This window comes from Phyllostomus hastatus, unplaced genomic scaffold (genome assembly GCF_019186645.2).
Source record: "Phyllostomus hastatus isolate PE091 unplaced genomic scaffold, TTU_PhHast_1.1 phas_scaffold_55, whole genome shotgun sequence".
Taxonomy (NCBI): Eukaryota; Metazoa; Chordata; class Mammalia; order Chiroptera; family Phyllostomidae; genus Phyllostomus; species Phyllostomus hastatus.
Genome location: NW_025334035.1, coordinates 14,256,089 through 14,271,580, shown reverse-complemented (window position 1 = coordinate 14,271,580; position 15,492 = coordinate 14,256,089). Strand labels below are relative to the sequence as shown.

General features: G+C 52.7%; 1 protein-coding gene across 2 annotated transcripts in view; it reads left to right on the top strand.

The window, feature by feature from the left end:
• NT5M (5',3'-nucleotidase, mitochondrial) overlaps positions 1-1,072 on the top strand; it is a 43,913-nt gene extending 42,841 nt beyond the window's left edge. For both annotated transcript variants that reach the window (XM_045824490.1, XM_045824489.1), the window contains exon 5: positions 357-1,072. In XM_045824490.1, coding sequence (XP_045680446.1) covers positions 357-499 — 143 coding nt within the window. In that variant the 3' untranslated portion in view covers positions 500-1,072. The remainder of the gene's footprint in view (positions 1-356) is intronic.
• The last annotated feature ends 14,420 nt before the right edge of the window (positions 1,073-15,492 follow it).

The following is a 15,492-nucleotide window of genomic DNA, read 5'->3' as shown; positions in this document are numbered from 1 at the left end:
AAGCTTGGGGGAGGGGCCCCACGGGGCCTATGGCCAACAGCTAGCGCTGGCCAGTATCAAGGTGACTGGGCGTGGAGAGAGGAAGGCCAGGCGTCAGCAAGGTTCGGCCTTGGACAGTGACTGTGGTGACAGTGAGCAGCACAGTCACTGCCCAGCCCCACTGTGCACTGCGCCGCTGCTTGTTGGGGACACCTCATTTAACCCCTCCAGCCCCATGAGATGGGTGCCAGTGCAGTCACCATGGACCTGACGGTGGGGGGGATGACCCCAGGGGGTCAGAGATGAACTGCGTGACGGTCCTCAGGCGGCCTCTCCAGGCTCCTGTGTTAGACTGAGTGCTGCTTTCCCACTCACAGGGGCCGAGCCCAACCCCAGCTGGGAGCACATACTCTTCACAGCCTGCCACAACCGGCACCTGCCGCTGCAGCCCCCCAGCCGCAGGCTGCTCTCCTGGGCGGACGACTGGAAGGCCCTTCTGGACAGCAAGCGGCCCTGCTGAGGGGACTGTGCTCTGGGCTCCCCCATGGTGCTCAGGGTCTAGGGGCTAGTGCTCTGGTCCAGGGGCTCCTTCTCAGACACCCCAGGCCCACTGCATATCTTCTCCCTCGTCCTAGCCCCACCAGGCCTTAAATTGATCTCGGGGCAGGACTGGCCTATGGGCACTGGATAAGACTCATGTGGCCCAGCAATGCAGATGACCCTCAGGCCGTGGCCAGGCTGCTCCAGATAAGGGGGCAAGGGCATCGCTCAGAGGACCAGCAGTCCTCCTTCCCTCTCTCAGGGTGTCCTGCTTCCTCAGACTGGTGGCCCGGTCCGGCAGTGAGGATGCCAGCCGCCTTTTCATCGATGAGGGTGATAAGCAGGGTCAGGTGGTATGACCCCTCACACCCTCAGCCATGGCCCCTGATCCCTTGCCTGCCCAGTCTGGGGCCTCCAGCGCCCTCACTGAGCTCCAGGACCATGCATGTGGCTCTGCCTTTGACCATCCAGAGGGTCCTCATTCCTCATCCCTGGTCCTGCTCAGGACCCAGCAGAGTCATCAGGCTTGAACATTTGTTGAAAAATAAATGCTTTTCGTGTGTCACCTGAGGTTGTGGCCTCCTTTAGCCGCCACCCCAAGATCCTTCAGCACCAGGCCCCGGGCACCAGCCACATACCCTGTGAGTACCTAGGCCGTCCCACCACACTGATGCGAAGCTGAAGAGGGTGTAGCTTTCCCTGCTCTGAGCATTGGGTTCTGTATAGGGGCTGAGGGGGTAGGACCTTGGTAATAGTGGGGCTTGGCCACCCCAACTCCACACCCCACACTAATGGTCAAATTTAGCAAGTGCCACCCCTTCCCATGCCCACCGCACCCTCTACCCCGGTCCAGAGCAGCACCCTGCACCTCTGCTGTGCCCCCACAGCCATGTTCCTGTGGGCTCCCACAGGCTGTGTGAGGGGGGAGCAGGCTGACATTAGAGTCTCAGTTCTTGTTCCTTTGACCTACTGGAAAGCGGAAGGCTGATCAACCAGCTCTCCACACTTTCTCGTGTGGTCTCGGGGGCCTTCACTCGTCCACTTCCTGCCCCGCCACTGCCCCCTCCTTCACTCCCTCTGCAGGGAACCCCTAGTTGTCCATCTCATCTCTGGGATCCTGGCAGGCCTTCAGCCCTCAGTGACAGGCACTCTTGAGTTCCCCAGGGGCAGGGCAGGTGAGATGAGAGATGAGGGGGCCTGTGGCTCAGGGCTTGCCTTTCTGCTCTCAGGCCATCGGGAGCCTGAGCTTGTCACCCCAAATTAGAGAGGGAGGACTCTTGGCTAGGCCAAAAGCAGGGCCCCTCCTTGTCTAGCTTCATCTCTTGGGGGACAGTAGGGGGCTTTGCAGGTGAGTCCAGATGAAGAGTATGTGCTATGGCACCAGGTGGCCCCGAGGCCACCTGGCCCAAACAGGGCTGTGTCCAGAGCCCTGGCATGAGGCCCTGGAAGGAAGCAGGACCTGGCGGTACTGGCTCCTCGGCTGCTCCGAGATTCTCACCCTGTGCACAGGAGGACGTCGCCCCATCTGAGGGCTGGGAGACAGTGTCCGATGAGCAGCACAGTGCCACCCTTTCCCAGCTGGCTCACTCCGCCCTCCTCCCCGTCAATAGCAGTTCATGCCCCTCCGGCCTTCCATGTCCTCTTTCCTTCTTGCTTAGCGTTGTCAGGTCTAGACTTACTGGGACCCTCTGAGACCCCCAGTGCTGAATGTCTGGAGAATTGCAGACCCTGGCCCAACAGGAGCAGCATCTTCCCTTGCACTTGGCCTTCCAAAGGGGAAGGAGATCTGCCAGTGCCCCTCTGGGCAGGGTGTGTGCCGGCACCAAGGCACAGCAGCAAACCAGGTGCACCCGGCCCTGCCCTCCGTCTAACATCATTGACCTTCAGACTTTAATACTGGGGAGCAGAGAAGCTACTTCACTCATTTCTGTCCTGGGTCCTCACTCTGCTGATGACAAATTTAATCCCACCAGGTCCTGTCTTAGCCTCTTCCTCCTCCTGCCCAGGGAGTGGCTCACACTGGGGGCCAGACTTGCTCCGTGCAGGGATGGCAGTGGTGAGGGTATCTGGACTCCATGGTCCCCTCATGCTGGCGTCACCAGGCTAGTGGGTCCTGGCACTGATGGGATGGCCAGTTCTCTTGAGCTCAGTTGTGAGACCCCACTTCTGCTGGATGCCCCTCACCCATGAGAGACAGTTGCTCCTGCTGAGGCAGTGAGACACCCCTGCCTGCTCACCACCCACAGCCATTTCCTCCCAGCCCTGGCCTCTGCCGACTCTGCTGCTCATGCCCAGCCCCGACTCTGGGCCTGCTCCTGACCGAGCTGTAACTAGGGTGCTCTGCTTCAGATCCTCCAGAGGCTGACCCTTCCAAAATCTTTTCTTTTAAATGGATCTCTGCCATGAGCGTTAACAGCAGGGCTAGAAACTCTGAAGCTGTGGGTCGCCACCTTTGTTCTCTGCTAAGCTAGAGGTAGCAGCCACTTTAGCAGCCTTCAGGTTAAAGGAGAAAGATAATTTCAGGGGCAAATCATTCCAGACAAGCAGTAATAAACAACTCACTGCGATTATGATGAGGACCACAAGTTCAGGTGCTGGGGAAGCAGGTGGAGTAGGACCCTGGCCAGCCCGAGGTCGGAGGGTGCTCCCAGCAGATCGCATTGGTGAGACCTGGGTGGGAGAGCAAAGAGCACGTCCAGCTGGTGGAGGAGCATGCAGAGACCCCGGGGCATTGTTTGCTGCAGGGTTTGCAGCAGAGCCTGCAAGAAGGAGGCAGCAGGACTGGAGCCCAGAGCAAAGAGGGAAGGGTTGGGGCCTGGCCTGCAAGGGCACCAGCAGTGATGGTGCTGGGAAGGCAGAGCCCGGGAAACAGCCGGTGGCAGGGGCCAGGTCCACAAAACTCTTTGATTTTCTTTTTGTCACACAGGATACACCCGGTAGAAATAAAAGTGACTTTCTTCACAGCTTGAGAAGCCTGTTTTGCTTCAGAACCATGAAATGCACTGCAGAAAAGGAAGCCCATGTTTGCCAACCCCAAGACTCAGTGCTGTGCCAGTATGGTCTCTTGCCTTCTCCACTGCTGGCCTTGAAACACCTCGGCCCCCACCCCAGGTGGAAAGGTTGGGAAGACCCCAAGCTGCAGGGCTGGAAGCCTTGGAAGGAGTGAGGGAACTCTGGGTCAGCCAGGGGTTTTGGGCAGAAAGGCTCAGTGTAACTTCTTCACTCTCCTGAATCCCATGTGGGACCCTTTCTGGCATTGCAGCAGCAATGAGAGCCATTTTCTAGCACTTACTGTGCTCTGGACACAGCCAAGCTCTTTATGTGACCTCGTGAACACCCTATTGTGGCCACTCCCAGTAACCAATGGGACTGTGGGCCTGGCAGGGTCAGGGCTCCTGACGGAGGGCGGGCCAGGCCTCTGGTGCCAGACATCCAGCCAGGCACCGCACTCTGTGGCTTGTGCTGTGACTTCCAGTCCTGATGGCCGACCTACATTCCCAGAAGGATCTAGGGTCCATGGGTAAAGCCCAGCCTCTCTTGAGCTGGGCCTCCATCTAAAGGTGGGCGTCCAGGGCCCAGCCTGCAGCAGAAACTGGCAGGTAGGTGGGAGCCAGTCAGGCCAGAGCAGGTGGTTCCTAGGACCAGAGGTCTGGCTGACCTGGCCCTTGGTGACAAGCCGAGGGCAGGAGAGAGGAAGGAGGGAAGCTCACTGCTTCCACAGGGCAGGCGGAGGGAAGAGTGTATGTCATAGAGACAAGGACACTTTGTAAACAACCCCTATTGTCCAGATTTGCCCGTGTCCTCCCCTGCATTCCTGCCATTCAAACAAAGCTGTGAGGCCCACTGGCTCTGGACAGGTAGGGCAGGTATGGTCTGGAACAGAAAGCCTGTGGGCTGAGGGAGGAGGAGGGAATGGCCTGGGTAAGCCGCTCTGGAGAGAAAGTGGCTTTCCAGTTTGGGATGCCTCAGCTGGAGCGAGGTCCCTGGGAGACCCTCCCCCCACCCAACCTGCACTGAAGCCCCTGTGCCTGGGCATGAGAAGGGATTGAAATTTGAGCAGAAATCCTGGCTGGGTGAGGCAGCCACCCCACGCAGCTGCGGCACCGTGAGCAGATGGTCTGAAGCATGCCCCAGAACCCCACCTCCCCCTTGGCACTGCAAGGAAAGGATTCAAAGTGCCCTCAGCCTGCGGAGATGGATGAGGATGCTGGTCAGCAGCTCAGAGGGTGGCCACCAAAGACGGGCAAGGTGACCCTGGCGCTGCCTGGGCTGTGAGAGCAGACCTCACTCATGGCCTGTGTGTGACCTTGGCAGGTGGGGCTCGGTCCTGAAAGCAGGAAGGGCAGTGTGACCAGCACATCCAGCAGAAGGCCACTCTTGGATCCAGGTGTCCCCTTAGCAGAACTAAGTGCTCCTGTAAAGACTCTGACTTAGAGACCAAAGAAGACCATTTTAGGTGGAAAAAGACTAAGTGTTAGTTGGCAGTGAAGAAGAACACTGCAGTGATACATTATTAGTGACCAGTCATAGTTAATGACAAACTCACACATGCACATTGGAGTTTCAGCATGTGAGTTTGGCCCTTCCTATAACCTGCCCAGAAAGCCAGGGCTCAGAGAGGTTCACTGACAAGCCCCAGGCCATCCAGTGAGCAGAGCCTGTAGACCCAGAAGGCAGCTGGACAGTGGGAGGAGCCCTGACGAGTAGCTGGAGAGGGGTGGGTTGTGTCAACCCCTCGGGTCATGACCTTAGCAAGGCCACTTCCCCCATTTCCAGAGTTGGTCAGCTTCCTCGAGAAAGGGCTGCAGGAAATAGGGACAGTCATTTAGTTATTTATTCCAGAACCTTGCTCCTAGGGGTGAGGGGCAACCGACCTACTCCATGAAACAAGGTGGAAGCTCAGCAGTCACCAAAGGAGAACCAGGGGTGTCTGTTCAGATCTGGCTGCCAGTGAGCAGCCAGCCTCACCTGAAATACTGCACGGCAGCCAGGGGTGGGGTGGAGGGTGGTGGTGGGGGTCCAGGAGGGCACAGGCCATGGCAGGAAAGGAATGAAAGCTAAAAGACCTGAGCTCCCCTCAGGCCCCCCAGGCTAATAGGACAGTTCGGCCCTGGCTGTGGGTGTCAGCCAGGCTGAGGGCCAGTACCCAGCCCACCTTGCCAGCAGAAAACCTTGACTCCAGCCATAAACCTCAAACACCCACCGCCCTCAGACTTTCAGACGGCCCAAGGACAAAAGTCATCCTGCCTCTGAGCTGGGAGTTTGTGCAGGTGCCAGCTGGCCTAGGCCTATACCTAAACCACCAGCTCTCCCTGCTGGAGCGGAGGCTCCTTAGCACTCAAGGAGGACCCCCTGCACTGCCGCTGTGCTCCTCCCTCAGGCACCCTAAAGTCCTTGCAGTCCTTTGGAGGTACCTTGCCTGTGCCTTGGCACATGTCGTTTGCTTCCAGTTCTGGAAGGCTTTCTGTAAAAAACCCAGCCTCTGGCCTTCTGGTGGGGACTCAGGCTGCCATCCCCCCAAGCCCTGTCCCAGTGTGTGTCAGCAGCTGCATTTGTAGGTTTTTGTCCACAGCTGCCCAGTCCGCGCACTGGGCCTCACAGAGGAAGAGGCCGGCCTTTGTCACAAGGCTGCAGTCCTCAAAAGGCTCAACTGGGGCTGTTATGAAGTGACTCTGAAGGACACAAATGTATATAACAGAAACCAAATCACCTGCCCAGCGAACACTTAGGTCGGTTGGCAATTGGGATAAATTATTTATTTTTTAAATCTTTGATAGGATTCAGCAAAAACTGGCTGGGACCCACAGGCTGGAGCCTGGAGGAGGCCAGAAATGAGCAGGGCATTTAAAATTTAGAAGCTGTGACAGAAGTGGGGCTTCAGGGATGCAGCCTGGGATGCAGAGTGTTTCTACCCACATTCTGCGGCTCCCTCTCAGCCTCGTTCTTACATGAAAAGACAGCAGGTGATGCAGGCCCTCTGCGGTAGCTGCAGTTCCCAGATACGGCCACAGAGTGGCGACAGACGACCAGTTCTGGATGATAGCCCCCCTGGGCCCCACCTGCCTGGTGTTCAGGTCTCATCCTGGTATTCCCAACCGCTCTTTTGGACCTCCTGTACATTCTGGAAACTTTTGGGGGCGGGGCTCAGGTTGTGTGCAGAGGGCATCTCAGCTAATGATGGCTGTGTTAATGGATGAACCCCATCATTCCTGACTCCCACCTAAAAGGACAATGTGTGGGGACACTTGAGGCCGCAGGAACAGAAGCAGAGGTGGTCCTGCACTGGCCGTCGAGGAGAAGGCAGGACTGTGGGGCCCCAGGCACACTTCCCACCTCCTCTCCTGCACAAGGCACTCCATACCAACCAGAGGGGCAAACTGGGGCGACAGCGTTTTTTCAGGGAACTTTTATGCCCCCTGCCTGCAGCAGCCCAGGAGTCAGTCTGGCCTGGGGACACCTGGTGGCTGTTGCGGTTGAGCAGTGCTAAGCAGAGAGTTTAAATAAATGTCCTATCCCTACTGCAAGCATGCTGGAAGACTTGTCCTCACCCCAGCACTCATGTTATCTCCTGACCCCTCGTGGCATTTTAGTCCCTGACCTCTGACCCTGAACAAGGCATACTATCTTACTATCAATATCATTGGCTCCACTATTCCTCACACTCAACCTTGCCCTGTTCTCCCACCTACCTCACTCCCAGCCGACAGTTCCCCTTCCCTCTCCACACAGCTCTCACTCCTGCTTGCCTCTGTCTTCCCCCAGAGAGTCCTCACAGACATCCAGTCCCCAACATGGGGATGCCTGCCTCTCCCCACCCCTCAGCACTGCCTGCCTGAACCACTGACTCCAGACTCAGACTCAGGACAGGTGTTTCCTGTGTCAGTGAATGGAGAGACAGTGGGAGAATGGGGGAGGGACTCGCATTTACTGAGCATGTGCCAGACACTTGATCACACCACCAATCTTCCTACATTACTATAAAGTGTAGTAAAAATAACAGCTCATTTTAATATTGTGGAAATAGTGCTGAGAAAGTGAAGCCCAGGTTCTGTTTGACTCCACAGGTCTTTTTGCCATTCAGAGCTGCCTAAGGCTGCAGAAGTGGGAGTCAGGTGGGGGGCTGGCTCTCACTGCAGCCTTCCCCATATTCCCTAGTCCCAACCATATGGGCAGGAACAGTGATGGGTACCTTCAGCGTGGAAGGCAGCTGGGCCCAATGGAGGGAGAGAGCAGTGGGAGGGGTAGCTCCTGCAAAGGGCACGAGGGGACAGAGGCCCTGGGCACTTGAGAGCGCCCTGAGTCCCTGGAAGAATGATTGTGGTGCCTCAGTAGGAGCCACCAGGTGAGTGAACCCTTTTCCATAGCACATGTGCGTAAAGAATGCATACAGACCCTCACATGTGTGCACATATGCATGCACATGCGCACACGCTTGGGCCACGCAGAGAACACCAGCATCTGTGTTTTAGGGGAATGGGGAGGGGTGAGTGTGAGTGCTAGGATGGAGGAGAGAGTGTCCTGGCAGGCTGGTGACACCCAGGGAGGATGGAAGCCCCTAGCACAGAACATTAGGGCTCGTTGGGTAGTGCAGGCTACTCGACAATGAGCAGAGGAGGCTGGGGGCAACCATTGGGATGCTTGCAGCTCAATGACCTCAGATAACACGATGAGCCCCATAAACAGTGGGCATCAAACTCCCAAACGAGAGGATTGACACCCAAGGAAAGGGAGTCAATGTGATCAGGATGAGAATTCAGAAAAAATGTGGTCAATATCCTCAGAAAGATGTGCTAGAATATTGGATACTCAAAAAGAATGAGTAGAGAATTTAGCAAATTAAAGTCTGGTCATTGGGGAATAAACACTAAATGGGCCAAAGAGCAGAAACATTCAATAAATGAATTGATGGATCAAGCTGATGACTCATCAAATACAACACAAAAGAATAAAAAGATGGAAAGTAAAAAATAAAAAGAGACGTGGAAGACAAAATTTTGTTTCCTAGTGCAAAAGGAGATAGGAACTCAGAGCAGGGATTTCCCAGAGCTAAGACTGAAATCGTCCCAGGACTCTGATTAATCAAAGACCCATGGTGCCAGGCAGGATGGTCAGAGAGGGGTCCCTGCTGAACAGAGTGTTGAAATTCTAGAGCACTGGGATGGAAAGTTCAAAGTATTTCTAGACACAAATCCTACTTCCTGCAAAAGAATGTAATACCAGAAGCAGAAAGAAAATGAAGCAATTATCTTCAAATTCTCAGGGAAAATAATTTCAAACTCAGAATCCTATACCCAGCCAAATGTAAGAATAAAACACACCTTGAAGACATGTGATGTCTCAAATGTTCAGCATTGAAAAGAAAATTTCATTGTGAAAATATTAATTGATGTACCCTAGCAAGAAAATTCAATCCAATAAATGGAATACAAGAAACAGTGGTGAGCAAAGAACTAGTGAAACATCAAATCTAAATAAATGTTGATTGCTTAAAACTCAGTAACCATCTGGAATCAAAATCTCAGATATAATCTACCAAGGAGTCAAGGGGCTTGTGGGGCAGAGGAGAGTAGGAGTGCCTGAAGCTCTGGTCTTGTCAGGGCATGGGGGAGGAGACAGGCAAAACGGCCTCCTCTTGGTATGACGCCTTCTGCTGTCAGCCTGCTCTCACCATGACCCATGCGCATGCTGTTCCCCAGGTGACTGAGTGTCTCCAAGGTCACAGCCTGCCTTTCTGAGCTCCATCTGCACCTGGCACAGGGACCGGTGAGCATCTGCAATAAATAAATCATGTGCAAATCACAGTGACAGAAACAGGTGAAGTGATATCCAGGGCCCTGTGTCCCTCCTTTAGCCCTGAGCTCTCTGGGCAGTAGGGCAGCCTCCTGGGTGGGGCTTCCAGAAGGCCAAGTGTATTTAAAGGGACCAGACAGGAAGAGAGACAAAGTAGTTGTCTGTCACCCTCCTGGGAGGTAAAGTACCCCCTGGAAAGGTTGAGGGGCTTCCTGGAAGAGTCAAACCCAAGGTAGCTGATGTGTCCTGCCCCACTGGAGTCTTCTGATCCACTCCTCCTGGAACCCAGAGACCCAGCCTATGCCTCTTCCAGCAGGGGTCCTCCACCCTGGTTCTTAAGCCCAGGAGCAAGGCACAGGAAACAGGGCAAGGTGGCCAGCTCTGCTCAGGGACACTCATCAGGCTTTGCCACACTCCCAAGCTCTGCCTCCTCCTGCTGCATACTCAGGCCAGCCCCTCTGTAGCCTAGCGGGTCTTTGTGAAAATCTGTTTTCACAGCCCTGGGACGGATGGCCGGTGAAAACATCTGAAAGGACACGACAGCCCCAGCCCTGTGGCTCAGTTGCTCAGAGCACTGTCCCAATACACCAAGGTTGCGGGTTTTATTTCTGGTCGACACACACAGGAATCAACCAATGAATGCATCAATGAGTAGAACATCAATCCAATGTCTATCTGTCTGCCCCCCCACCCCTCTCTTCCTCTCTCTAAAATCAACTAATAAAAAGTTAACACAAAAAGACAAAAATTTAAAAAATGAACAACTGGGTACCCACTGTGGTGTTTGAAAAGCAGGATTACATCTGCCTTCCGCTTCACTGAGCTGAGTCCTATTCCTGACCCCTCACCTTGACCAGGGGCTCGGGAACATGGTTCAGGCTCAGCTTCATTGCTAACCACCTGGGTGACCTTGGCCAAGCCCCTCCCCCAATTATGCCTTAGTTTCCATGATGTGACATAGAGAAGTGTGGACAAGTTGATTCTCATTTCACTGTGAGTGATTAAGAACTTTTTCTTTGCAGGAGATAGTAGGGAGGCAGCTTCCTCCTTTTACCACCCCCTCCTCCTGTCGCTTTGACCAATTTCTCTGAAGAAGCTCTACCATTTGCTCCTGAGGAAGGGTCCCGGTGGCCCTGTGCCATGGATTTTGAGGCTGTGGGGACAGGAGTCAGCAGTTCTGAGTTCTAGTCTGGACTCTTCTGCAACCCATGTGTGTGCAGTGTGACATCGGCCACACATATCCATCGGGGAATGATGGCCACCCTGCTGGCCTCACACAGTCTTGATAGCACTTGGAGTCCCTTCAGGGTCTCTCAGTGCCACCATGTTTCATGTCCTCAGTCCAGGTATTAACTGAGTACTCCAGGAACCCGAAAACACAGTGCTGACTCATGGGGTGGGGCCGGCTACCTGGGTGAGGCATCTCTGAGTAAGTCCTGCTTGGGTGCTTTGGTACCTTCTGTTCTCAGTGTCGGGGGGTCTCCCAGGACATGGCAAAGCTTCACCCCATTACCTCTTCTGATGCAGGTTGTGGTGGCCATACTAATACCTTCGTGGAGTGTTCTTCGAATCATGACCTTACCTCTCACTTCAAATCTGGGTGGATGAATAACTCACTTTGGAGCAATCAAATATGTGCAAAGCAACCTGAGGCCAGGACAGAAAAGGCACTGTGGTTTCTGCTTCTTTGCCAGAATGTCATGGAAGTGGTACGGTTGACTGAAGTCACCATGCTGTGGTGAAGCCCAATTAGTCTACATAGATAAGCTTGGAGGTCACACCAAGAGAAGGAGAGGTGAATCTGCACCCAGTGGCTCAGGATGAACTGCATGAAAGACCGCCCAGTTGAGCCCTCCCAGAATTCCTGACCCACAGATACTGTGAGAAACAATACAGTGTTGTCTTAGCCCTTAAGTTTTGGGTCGCACCATTATGCAACAATAGGAATTGGCTCAGAGATGGGGAGTGCAGGGTGGAAAGCAGAGCCACCTTCACAAATCTTCAGAAGGACCACGGCCTAGAGCTGGAGTGATGGCAGAGCCACGGACCCTTTCCTAAGCTGCCTCTGTGGGCCTTAGTGCCTCTTCTTTCAACGCAGTGAGAGAAGGACAATGTTGTAACCAGCTTGACTGGTGCTCACTAGCTCCAGTTCTCACTTCCTGGGCACACAGGAAGCACACTCCACCCTCCATTTTCCCCAAAGCCAGGTGTGGCCACGAGACTTCTTAGGCAATGAAATAAGAGCAGACATGATTGATGCTGCCTCCTGGAGAGCCAGTGTGTGGTTCTCCATGTCCTCATTTCTGCCTGGGCAAAGCCAAAGGTCTCATTTTGAGATGGTGGTATCATAGGATAGTAGAGTATCACTTAGTCTGTGTCCCTGAAAATCTGCCAAGAAAGACCCATTGTGATTTGAGTCGTTTTTTTGTTTGTTTTTGTTGTCATTACTACAGCAAAAAAAAAAAAAACAAACCCAAAACAAAACTATATTGACTGATTCGATGATGAAAACAAATCATGAAAACTAAAGACTTCTTGTTTTATTATTGAGAGCCTGGGTCATTGTGGGCATACAACTGAATGCTAGCTCTTAATGTAACGCCAGGTCCTGTGTCTTAGGAGTAGTGGTCTAATCACAAGGTATAGGGGTGAGTAGGTCCCTTCTTTTTTTTTAATCTTCACCTGAATACAAATTTATTGACTCTAGAGGAAAAGGAAGGAGGGCAGAGAGAGAGAGAGAGAGAGAGAGAGAGAGAGAGAGAGGTTGGTTGCCTCTTATACATGCCCCTATCAGGGATTGAACCCACAACCTAGGCATGTGCCCTGACCAGGAGTCGGGCTCACAACCTTTTGGTGTACAGAATGCTGCTCCAACTAACTGAGGCACCTGGTCAGGGCAGCAGGTTACTTCTGTGGGCAGCTGAGGTTCAGTCCTGTTGGGGACTTGGGGACCTCTTGGGTGGCTGTGTTCAACCTACTTCAGGTTGCCCAAACCCAGAGGGTTGGGAAGATGAGGGTTTGCCTATTGGCTCCCATCATTCTGTGGGGCTTTGAATGACTCACCCCAAGATGTGCCTCTGTGGTAGGCAGATTGTTTTGAACTAAAGGCAACTTTCACCACAGGTTCAAGACAAACTTCTGCCCCCAACCCCTTGACTACCTAGGTGAACTTGAATTACGGGCCTTACCCATATAATGATGATCAGAGAAAACCTCCCTCTGATGTATCTGTAGGGTGAGCAGACTTCCATTCACTAACCACCTGCTCTTCTTGCCATCTTGCACTGACCCTGTGAGGCCCCCAAGGCACTTTCCCTCATCCTGGCTCAGAATGCCACATAGCCATGCTCCGTTCTGTCTCTGAGCCTCTCTGCCTGTAGGCTTTCTGCCTCCGTCACATGTGTGGGGTCCCATACATATGTATGATTTAATTTGGTATTTTCTCTTGCTAATCTGTCTCATGTCACTTGATTATTAGACCAGCCAAAAGAATTTGTTTTTCCTTCCACAGACACTTCTGTTATCCACTGATCAGAAAAGAAAACTAAAGTTCAAACAGGGTGTCCTGGGCCCCAGTTCCCGCATCTGCAGCACAGGGAGTTTGGTAGGAAGAAGAGACCTTGGCGGGGCAGCCTCATAGTCTCTACCTCTGTCCTGAGGATGGGGGCAGGAGGGGCACAGGGAGCGGTGCGAAAGGCAGGCCTTTCTGAAACCAGCTGTTTGCTTCCAGCTTGCAGCTGGTGTTATTCGAGGCCCAGGGGTGGAGGAGACCCTACTGTCTCCAGAGTAGAATGGCTGGTCTCCCTTCTTTTATATGATCAGATTTTTGAACAAAGAAAGAAATCCAAAGGAAAAGCATAACCAGTCATCCTATTGCAGAAACTTTGCACAATCACCATCCCCCTGGCAAAGAAGCTGCCCCCAGGACAATCCTCTGGAGGCCGTGGAGAATGGCTTGGTGTTTAGACAGACCTGGCTCAAATCCTAGCTCTGCCACTTGTAAGTTGTGTAACTTGTGGCAAGGTTTTAACCATTCTGAGCCTTAGTTCCTCCTCTGCAACCTGGGAGTGTTGGTTAACAGCCACCATTGGCATGTTGGGGAACCTATGTTCCCCAAGAGAAGGGCTGTAAAATCCCCGGCCTAGGACCTGGCCCTCATGGGTGATGGCTAACATTAGCCCCTCCCCTTCCCCATCTAGTGAACCCTATTTTTCTTTCAAGGTCCAGTGGCTTCTCAGTGGAGATTTTCCAAAAATCTAGATAAGAGTGAAAAAAGTTCAAACACTCCTAGAGTACCAGAAACCATGGTACTTACTCTTAGTGCTTTGCAATAATAGTCATTGAGTTCTTCCATTAATGCCATAAAGCAGCTCATTTATCATCATAGGCACAGAGAGATTCACTGATTTGCCCAAAGTCACACAGCAAGTAAGTGGTAAAGTCAGGATTTGAACCCACTCAGCATGGCAGATCTCTGTGGATTTGTCCAGTCTGGATATTTCCATATAAATGAAAGCTCATACTATGTAGCCTTTTGTATCTGGCTTCTTTCACTCAGCATAGTATCTTCAAGCCCCATCCATGTTGCAGCAGGTGTATATACGTCCTTCCTTCCTGTGGCTGCATACACTCCATTGTATTCTGTTTATATTTGTTTATCCATTCATCTGTCGATGGACATATGGATTGCTTCCACTTTGGGCCATTGGATTAGTGCTTCTATGAACACCTGTGCACCAGCTTTTGTTTGAACAACTGTTTTGAAGTCTTTAAGGTACTCAGCTGGGAGTGAATTTCTGGGTCATGTGGTGACTCTGTTTTATGTCTTGAACAGGCAGACTTGAACTGTTTATGAACACTCTTGGGGTTGTAGTTGAAGTGGTGGTTTTGCAATGCTGTGGGCCTCTTACCAAGTGGGAACATAGCACAGCAACATCACTGAACTTTTGCAATCATCTCTCTGCCTTGCCTGGTCCCTTGCCATGCTGTCTTGTTGGAGCCATTCAGCCCCTTTCCAAGCCTCCCTCCACTACCACCCTTGAGACCCAGGGGATATCTTCCTTCTGGCAGGGCTGACCTACAGGGTTTGACCCTGCAGGGTCCCCTACAGGGGTGGGGTGAAGGTTTCGGCACCCCTTCTAATTGAGTGCAAACAGATAGGACAAAGTGTTGGGACTTCTGGGTCCCCAGACTTCCATATCAATACATCAGGGGTCCCCTGACAGTTCCTCACCCTTTTCCCTCTCACTCCCAGGCCTGGGCACACAGATGAAGGCAGCTGTGAGCAGCAGAGCTGCAGGGAGAAGGCTGGGGAAGTGCCTCATGCCAGAATCCTGTGGTTCAGTTGTTCACCCAGCAACCACACAACAAGTACTGTATTGAGGCACCACCTCAGGTGTCAAGGGTACAGTGCTGAGCAACACAGGTTAGGTCCCCTGGACAGTGTGGTCTAGTTTCGTTGACAAAGAGTCATTCTACCAGGTTCAAGTAGGAACTCAAGAAACCTTACTGCTCGTTGGCAAATCTGGGCCTTCTGTGTGGATACTTTATAGCCACAAGATGCCAAATGGTTCAAGGTAGTTGTATTAGTTAAATGGTGCATGTTCATATTGTAACAGAGTTCCTCCTTCTAGTTTTAAGTCTTCTAAGCCCTGGCTCAGGGTCTCCCCAAAATCACTGGGGAGTTCTTGAAACCTTGTGGCAAGACTGTCCCGCAGTACTGAGTCTTGACCCGAGACTCTGGGTCCTGCCATTTAAAAGCAAGCAACAGTTGAGAGTCTTGGTCAACCGGAATGCAAAAAAAAGCACCTGTCCAGTCCAATACTGAATACCAGAGGCTATGCCCAGGTATACCACTCTGTATGATGCCACTTATGGCCCTTAAATCTTGTACTGTACAGGGAGCGGCAGGGCCAAAAGAGTCTGTATTCCTGACATTTCTGAATTATTGGGCACCTTCCTTCTAGGGGTCCCTGCCCCTGGTTTGAGGTCAGCTTTTACAGGAGCTCCCCGGCCTTCCAGCAGTCCACACAATGGGGTTTACCTGATTCTCAATTTCTTCTAGCCAGAGTTGCTTTCCTCCTCCTTCCTGTGGTTACATAAGGAACTGCTGGGCATGCTCTGGAGGGACCTGTAGATCAAGCTCTTGTTCTTCTGGAAAGAAAGTGATTTGAGCATGGAGTT